Source organism: Saccostrea cucullata, unplaced genomic scaffold (assembly GCF_032062105.1).
Source record: "Saccostrea cucullata isolate Sc308-1 unplaced genomic scaffold, CSIRO_AGI_Scuc_v1 ctg1917, whole genome shotgun sequence".
In the NCBI taxonomy this organism is placed as follows: domain Eukaryota; kingdom Metazoa; phylum Mollusca; class Bivalvia; order Ostreida; family Ostreidae; genus Saccostrea; species Saccostrea cuccullata.
Genome location: NW_026923572.1, coordinates 154,983 through 164,137, shown reverse-complemented (window position 1 = coordinate 164,137; position 9,155 = coordinate 154,983). Strand labels below are relative to the sequence as shown.

The 9,155-nt window shown below is 33.8% G+C and overlaps 1 protein-coding gene and 1 pseudogene across 1 annotated transcript; one reads left to right on the top strand and one right to left on the bottom strand.

Annotated features, from left to right (window-relative positions):
• The first annotated feature begins 277 nt into the window (after positions 1–277).
• LOC134264385 (uncharacterized) lies at positions 278–5,760 on the top strand (annotated as a pseudogene).
• A 42-nt stretch (positions 5,761–5,802) lies between these two features.
• Positions 5,803–6,890, bottom strand: LOC134264381 (uncharacterized). The gene is made up of 3 exons (XM_062746677.1): positions 6,706–6,890; positions 6,347–6,568; positions 5,803–6,233 (listed from the first exon to the last, which is right to left on the bottom strand). Exons 1-3 carry the CDS (start codon positions 6,888–6,890, stop codon positions 6,077–6,079), a joined length of 564 nt encoding a protein of 187 aa, XP_062602661.1. The 3' UTR covers positions 5,803–6,076.
• Positions 6,891–9,155: the final 2,265 nt, after the last annotated feature.

Sequence of the window (9,155 nt, the reverse complement as noted above, 5' to 3'; positions counted from 1 at the left end):
AAAAGAATTTAATTAGTATTACTTCATGGATATTGCAGATTTACAGATTTATATCGAGGTTATCTTGTATCCTCAGTTATAAATTTCCTGGATTTAACGGGGGGAAATTATGCACCAAACAAAGACTTTAAACAGAGAGGCTAATTCTGACCTTGACCTACATACTTTGTTCAAGGTCACTGCACATACATTGACCAGTGGCACTCTGTGAGTGAAGTATGAGCCAGATTGTGAAAGAAAAGATATGGTGCGGACAAGAATTTTACATATGTTTGCAATGACATTGACCTTTGACCTAGAATCATGGTTCAAGGTCACTCCACACGAGTTACCAAAGGGCACTCTGTGGGTGAAGATTGAGCCAGATTGGGTCTAGGAGAGAAAAGATATGCTCCGGACAAGAAATTTTTCATACAAGTCTGCTATGACCATGACTTAAAACATGGTTCAAGGTCACTGTACATCGGTTACCCAAGGGCAATCTCTTGGTGAAGTATGAGCCAGATTTGGCCAAGGAAAGAAAAAATATGCTCCGGACAAGAAATGTTTGGTTTAAGTCTGCTATGGAGTAAAATTTATATAGAAGACTGGTATTTTATACAAAATATTTCTACGATCTACGATGAAAATATCGTCCTCTTGCAGCCAGTTACAAATGTCCTTCATAATATGTTTGGTTATAATGGCATCATTGTTTCGAGCAAGATATTGACCGATCACTGATATAAAGTGGCCAGTTGTTGACACAGTTTCCCTTACGTAAGCTAAAGGGTGTCTCTGGAAATGAAAATTTCCACCCTACATATGTCACATCCGAAATCACCTGATTACCAGCTTGAGTTAAGGAATCTGTCTCGTGTGATGCTGCATGACATCAGAACGTGTAATGTGGTGTAAACATCAATTCGCTGACACAAATCTTTCTGCATGGACTGATCGCATAGAACTGATGCATTTTCTAATACTGGATTTTGACACATTGAAGAGTGTGGACAGGACTCGACTACATTCTCCTCCTCTGATACTAGTATTCATTAAAAATATCGCTAAAAATGTCCTCACATATTTTGCTGGAGTGAGTAGAAATTATTCTTCAATGTATTGTTACAAGTACGTCTTTAAACGAGTCCTTGGAAATCCCCACGAGGTTCACATATTTATTCATCGTCATTAAAATCAAGTTTAATTTTCTCTCTGGCCAGAACCTTGACCAGTTTAGCTATTGTTGTTTTATTAACAGTTGTTGACAGTATTGTAAAGAAGAATGCTTTACTCTTTTTAGCGGAGGTTCAGGGTCCACATCTTTATCTAATAAATAATGTACGATCATCTCATATTGCTTCAAGTCCATGGAAATCCGCTTTTTAAACCCTTGTAGAAGTTCAAACTCCTTAGACATTGTGGCTTGGTCATTAGAGTCTGTATGACTCTCGAAGGCCTCCATTTTAGGACGTCTTTCAGTTTTCTGTCGGGGGCCTCAAAACGGAAGGTATAGAATAGAATTTAATTATATAGTGTCATCGAATGAAATATAAGACAGGTTAAATAATCAATCAAATATGTTCATACATTGTCTCTGTAACGATGTTCATTAAAACAATATGGCCAGTGTGTAACAAAAATTGTCGAAATTCAGTTGCTTTCCATCTTTCAACCTAAAACCTTTATCTTGGTTGTCGAGGAAACTCACTATGTAGTTTAACAAATTAGCTGGATGTTATGTTCAATCAAAGGGCTTGGGTTGGTGATTATCATAAGCAACCAATGAAAACTCGGCATCTGCCCTTAAAGAACATTCAACCTTTGAATACAAAGTATTTTGGTTATTTTTTTTTTCAGTATCGAACTATAAAACTTTCCATGGCTGACAATCTACTAATTTTAGTCCTGTTCTTGGCATTATGTGGTACTTTTGGCATAAAATTGATTGAATCATTTGATTTTTATTACTTTATATAATGTCATGTGTTTCCAAAATTTAGAGCTTTCTCGACTCTCCCGCAAAAGAGCGTTAATAAGTTTGATAACTGCAAGGTACAGGTAATATTACATATTAGTAATGCAATAAAGCACAGTGTTATACCTCAGCGAGCTCTTGCATAACATATACATTAAAAACATTCCTTTGACCGGAAGTTTAAATGTTAAAACAGTAATATACTAAAATTGTGCAAAGATTGGTTCAACACTTAATCTAAACCAGAAGTCTCTGTAGAGACGGTAGCTCTACTGGTTTATACATAAAACAAAGGAAGAGAAAAGTAGTAGCTGGGACTTGAAATTTTAAAATAGCAATTAATAGAAAAATGGTCTTTGCAACTTATCAAAATAAAAACCAATACACAGAATAATGTATCTTAGTATAGCCTACTTGTGTGCCAAGTTATACTGAAATCAGACAAAAACCGTAGGAGGAGTAGCATTTTGAAAGAATTTCACAGAAATTTCTATTTGTAGTAACCATGGCAACATCGTTTATCGAAATCCAAAACCGATGCACAGATTTTTGTACCTTAGTATAGCCTACTTGTGTGCCAAGGAAAAATGAAATCAGACCAAAACTGGAGGAGGAGTAGCATTTAGAAAGAATTTCACAGAAAGGACAAGTTAGAGTAACAGCCGAATTTTTGATATAAAAATCAGAACACTGATAAAACTGTGATAGTTTGTAGTTAAGAAGTTAAAATGATGCTTACTTTAAGACAAGCACTAATTTTGATTCAAAGGCTACATGGAAGCCACTAGAGGGTTCAGAAATAGGACATTTTCCCGAATTTCCTCAATTCTGGTGGATTTTCATCATATTTTGGGTACATTTCTCTTCGGTAAACATAGAGCACACGCTTGCCTATCTGAGATTTTTACACATATACTGCATCTGATATCAGTGTATAAAATATATAAATTTGGTAGATAGGCAAGCGTGTGCTCTATGTTTTCCAAAAGAAAATGTGCTGTAAAATTAGTGAAAATTTGCATAAAAATGAGAAATTTCGAAAATTGACCTATTTCCTGACCTCACTGTGACCTCTGTATATTCTTAATCTTAAAACCAGTACTCATTTTGTGGCAGGGGTGAAAACAGGTTTTCATGGATAAACTGTTGGATCATTCTGAAAGACACCCAAAATCGGGGGCCAAATACTGGTCTTACCCTATCTTGTCCTTTCTATTTTTAGTAACCATGGCAACATCGTTCATCGAAATCTAAAAACTGATGCACAGAATTATGTACCTTAGAGTTTTCTATTTGTGTGCCAAGTTTTACTGAAATTGGACCAAAACTGTAGGAGGGTAGCATTTTGAAAGAATGTCACAAAATTTTTTTTTAGTAACGTTGGCTACACCGTTTAATCCAAAACCGATGCACAAAATTATGTAACTTAGTGAAGTCTACTTGTGTACAAAGTTATATTGAAATCAAACGCAAACTGTAGGAGAAGTAGATTTTGAAAGAATTTCACAGAAATTTCTATTTCTAGTAACCATGACAACATCGTTCATCGAAATCCAAATCCGATGTACAGAATTATGTATATTAGTGTAGTCTACTTGTGTGCCAAGTTATATTGAAATCGGACCAAAACTGTAGGAGGAGTAGCATTTTGAAAAATTGTTAACAGACAGACGGACGCATTACTATCGCATAAGCTCTTCTGGTCTCTGACCAATTTGTTGATTTTAGTCAACCAATCAGAAAGTTGGAACTCTTCAATTTTAAAAATATATTTATTACTTTGCAATTTATGGTGAATATTTTGACACTCGTTAAAACGTACCAAGTTTAATTGAAACATGATAGTCAATTTCTACATGTCATTGATATTAATATCCGTCAAATATTATATGAGTACCACTTTCTAACTGCAAAATGCAACATATTTTACATGTTTTTGCAATGCTGAACATGCATAATTAACGTGAACTGTCATTCGTACGCTGTTTCGCATCGCGACTCTGTAATGTGGACAATTAAATGACCCATGCATATTTAATTACATACGAAGATTTTTCATCAAGTTTGCCCACGGTTGATAAGTAAAGATAAGATCACCCGTTGGTTTCCGATGATGTTACAATGCATAAAAGCATTGTACCAAAAACCTTAATCATTGCAGTAATCAACAGATTTAATTTAGAGGAACATCTATCATTCATTGCAATTTATCATATCAAAAAGCAATGAGATATACAAATGCAAAGGGCACACACTAATAATACCATGAAACAATTAATGAAAAACCAGTATAGAATGCACAAGAAAAAATTCAGTTTCACCAGCTATAACCAATGTATTGAAAAATAGTTGCTTAATAACAAATAGATATCTCATTTTATAAAGTATAAGTAAAATCGCATTTCATCATATTTATACCTTTCCAATACTTTTAACTTATGATATTAATTAAGACATACCACAGTCTGCTGGCTAAGCTTTACTGTCCCATCCTCCAGCATAGTGTACTTTACGATTAAAAAAGCTTTCATCTTCCTCAACATCTTTATGTGCTTTTCGTGGATGATGACCTGCTTAAGTGTCTGATAGTTACTGTCACTAGACACCATTCACATCGTGCCGTAGGACTGCTCACCATTAGCACATTTTCTGGTTACCACTTCTTCCAAAACAAACATAGTCATGGGTTTGGGACCCTACAAAACAAAACTAATTATTAATTCCAGCAAATAACGAGATTCCACCAAACTATAAAATTATTTATGTTCTGTATACATATTAATCCCAGATACATGTAAAAAAAAAAAGAAAAAAAAACAGTATTCTCTTATATTTAGGTTTACAAACATCAGAATGAAAAACTCCAGTAAAAGGAAGAAATTAAAAATAGAAAAAAAATTATTTTTCCTGGATACATTATCGACTTTCCTACATTAATTTTTAATTAATTAATAAAAAAGCGTGGGGCTGGTCAAATCCGTCCTTGGATGAAAAGTATAGTCAACCACACATACTTGGTAGCAGCGTCAAGTGGAAACAATGGGCAAATGAAGGTTGACAAATGGAAATCTATTAGCAACCATCTTATCAATGTCTATAAACATGATTCTGAGGTCTTTCCACGGTGTGAACATGACCAGCTAAATGAACCTAGAGACTGGATGCAGGAAGGTCATTATCCAATTAAATCTATTTTCTTTTATTTTATAACTGTAACACATTCCAAAAATTTCGCATTTTTTTCCATTCTAGGCTCTTGATGCCACAAGATGGTAAAAGATGTTGTGGAGAGTCCCTATCTCCTTAGAGATCTTCCAAAACTGTCACCTGTTGACCAGACATATGGACTTGAAGTTTTTCACTCTGTGGTGTATCATTTCGCACCAAAGAGTACACACTTCTTTTACATGCCAATGCTTGCAAGGTTTGTAGCCTTTCTTTTTTAATACATTCATAGTTCTATAGATTAAAGTAAAAAAGTCTTTAAAAATTTTATATATTATTCATTTTCAACAGGTTGTGTATTGCTGCATTTCATTACAATGTAAACGGAACTAGACGTCAGTAAATAACAAGAGAGGGTGAACTACAGTGGAGTGTATCCTACCCAAAGGCGAAGAAAGGGCAGGAATGTGTAGTAAAACCTCGCAGAGTGCCTGCAACCTTTGGTAAATAAGTTAAAAGAAGTGACTAACAAATGCTATAGCATAATTTCACATATATAAATATCTATTGAATCTATAATGAAATAATAAAACAATCACTAAGTGTTTCATGTATTTGCTTTCCTTATAAGATTTTCATTCTTATACTAGTATTCTCTTGATTCCACAGAATATGTCGGAAAATTGCTGGAAAAGATTTTTGTTAGAAGAAGACACTATCCTTCCTTAAAATTTGCCTAAGATGATTTTGTGTTTGGTCATAAAGCTGAAGAACCACGTCCACTGACTCATGAGTATGAAGACTTTGACAAAAATGAACTGATTAACAGAAGAACATCTAGATACAACAGATAAATTTGGTGGGAATGTGAAAGTTTAAAATGTGTTGTGTTTCAAAATGGAAATGTGTTGTGCATCAAAAAAAGATTGATAGGTGGACATCATATCATTATTTTCATAAATGTGGATATTTGAAACCAGCATACGACTCAGATGGAAATGTCTGTCTGATTTTGGATACCACACAAGCTGGGATAATTTTTCGTCTCTTTTTCCCTAGGATATGCCAGATCCAACGAGTGAATCTTCTGTAGGCCAAGTATCTATATAATCTGTAATATAAAATTAACCATGGAGAAAATACTATATCATAATTTACTTGACATGTTTCAAGGAAAAAATCAAAAACTTTTATAAGAAAAGTTATTTGTATACATTATCTTACTCATGTATTGGCTCGTTGTCATCAAGGGGCCCATCGGTGTCTACAAACTCATACATGGAGACTTCCAGGGCGTCAATATTGAGGCAATTTCCCTGAAACCCATCATGTTCTGTGATACACTTTAACTCCTTTACTTCTACTTTTTCCAAAATGGGTGCAATTTCATGGCAGCATAAACATTCTTCATTTGTTTCCATTACTTGGCACCTTTCACAGTCACACCTTGTAATGTAAATCAAATTATATATTTACTGTTCATATATGAAATATATATATTAATAATGCTAATAATGAAAAGGTGAATAAAAGTTTTCATCTCTGTAATATAAACTAGTAAAATATTTGTTTTATTTTCATACCATGCTAAATTCTCCCTGCGGGTTCCAATTACCCCTACTGCATTTTCCTCCTTCAAATCACCTCCCTCTGAATCTTCAGATTTACTTCTATTGCTGTCTTGAGTTTGATTTAATAAAGGCTCAAAATTATAGGGTCTAATTTCTTTAGGAGCAAGGGAAAATCCATCTGACGAGTCTTCTTCCATTGTTTTGTTTAAGATAAAGCGAGAATTTGCAGGAAGCTCACATCTGACGTAAAAAGGGCCCACGTGACTCTTATCTCATTAATTGTCGGCGTTGCTCGGAGAACTGCATCGGTTGGTATATATAGATTACTACATCAAGCTGTGCCTTGTTATCTGATGCTTGTTTAACAAATTCAGTGTGAGAATCTGACTTAAGAATGCTAAGGACATTGAATGCAGACAAAATATTTTTTATGTCCTGTGTCCTTTAAATTGCAACAGGTGTTAAAACGCTTAGAAAAAATCAAAATTTTGAGATGAATCCTGCAACACCTAATTTGTGTAGCAGTGATTCGTAATTGGAAACCTAACTACCTACAACTTTATAGCTAATAAAATTATTCCCTGATTAAGAAATTGTATGACGCTTTCGGTACCTTTAGACACAATTTTATTAAACATCTGTACACCGTTCCATTCGCCTTGGAGTAATACAGCATGACAGGTTAAGTTAAGCTAAGAATTGGACCTTGATGAGAAGAATATAGAATATTTATCTGATGTGGTTCGTTTATGGGGGCGATTCGTTATTTACAACCTCACTGTATCAAATCTTTCATCATCTGTATGAACATGCATATTTTGTATACTTGATTTTATCTTGTCTGTGTCTATGGGACATTCCGTGTGAATTTTCTGGAGAGTCATCAGAGGGAACTGTTTCTGTTGCTGATAGTGTAGACATTACATCGATTTCACGTATTTCTTTTGCATCAAAGTCCGTCATTTCAGACTCAGAATCTATAAATGGTTTGTCAAAGTCAGTGTTGAAATCTTCTTCCAGTGAAAATGAAGTAAATTACCTTGTCTGTTGATAAAAATCAAATCAGGGTCAGTGCTTTCCTCAATTTTCTTTGGTCATTTATAACACATTTCCAAGATATTTTGACCACAGCCGGTTTAAAATTGGCCAATTTTCACTGGGGTTATGTACAACCCCCAATTGTCGGTATATTTCTCAACTCCTTGAAAATGTTTCGTTCTGATATTTCCATAAATGCATGTATTTTAGCAGCTAAAAGGCATTACTTCTGTTCTTATTGCATTCCACTTGTTGCAGACATGCCTTCCCTTTTCATCCGAAAGGTGTAATTTGGAATTTCAGAGGTAAAAGCGTAATCAATCATATTTTTCTGTTTTGTTTTACTATATAATATTTAACTTTCTTTCAAAATTACCGACATCTTAAATTACTGAACAAAGCTGGAATTAACTTCTCTTTTTATACGCCCGTCTTCAGACGGGACGTATTATGTAAAAGGCTTCGTGTCCGTCCGTCTGTCTGTCTGTTAGCTTTTTCGTTTCCGGCTCATAACTTTAATACTATGAGGCCTAAGATTATCAAACTTTGTCATCTGATGCGTCTTGGTTAGAAGGTGTGTCGCCCACAAAAATCATGTCGCTCTGACCTTAAATTAAGAAGTTATAGCCAAATATGGAAAAATCCATATGAGTGTCATGGTTTATTTTACAATGACCTTGACCTTTTAACATTGGAAAAAAATGTAAGATTTACTTAAGGTTTCGTCAAAGGTCAACATGTCTAAAATATTTTTTTTACAATTACTCCAAAACTATGTGTGGTATGAAGTCAAAACGTTTACATTTTGTAAATATATCACTGATTAATAGATAGAAAGAATTACTTGATAACAAATATTCATAAAGATATTTTTTGAGAAAAATTTTATCAGAATACGTGCACATTTTCAAAAAAAAATGCACCTACTTTATTTTGTCCTTTTTGTGAAAACCAACATTGTAGAAATAATCTATATTTAATATTAAACGGCAAGTTAGACATGAATGGTCTCTGAAAAGCTGTTATTAAAATCATGACAAGTATAAAGACAAGACCCCTATAGAATCCGCCATTTGCAGTGTACTTTCACTTTCAAGTCTTAACATTTGGACAAAATAAACAAGGAAAACAACTTTCCAGAGGCTATCAAAGTCCAACTTGCTCTTCATTGATAAACACATTTTGTTTCTGCAATGATGGTTTTGTTTCTGCAATGATGGTTTTCACTAAATGCATAGAATCAATTAGGTGTATTTTTTTGAAATTATATGCATTTTTAAGAAGAATTTTTCTCAATAAATATTATTCCAAGTATTTTTTTTATCAAGTGATACTTTCTATCTGTTAACCAATAAATAAGTTATAAACTGTAAAAGTTTTAACTGTATACATTACATAGTTTTGAGGCTATTGTAAAAATAAAA

Coding starts and splice junctions, on each gene's coding strand:
- LOC134264381 (XM_062746677.1), bottom strand. CDS start 6,890: ATGGAAGAAGACTCGTCAGATGGATTTTCCCTTGCTCCTAAAGAAATT. Junction 6,569..6,705: donor CGCAGGGAGAATTTAGCATG/GTATGAAAATAA, acceptor TTACATTACAAG/GTGTGACTGTGAAAGGTGCC. Junction 6,234..6,346: donor GACAACGAGCCAATACATGA/GTAAGATAATGT, acceptor TTTATATTACAG/ATTATATAGATACTTGGCCT.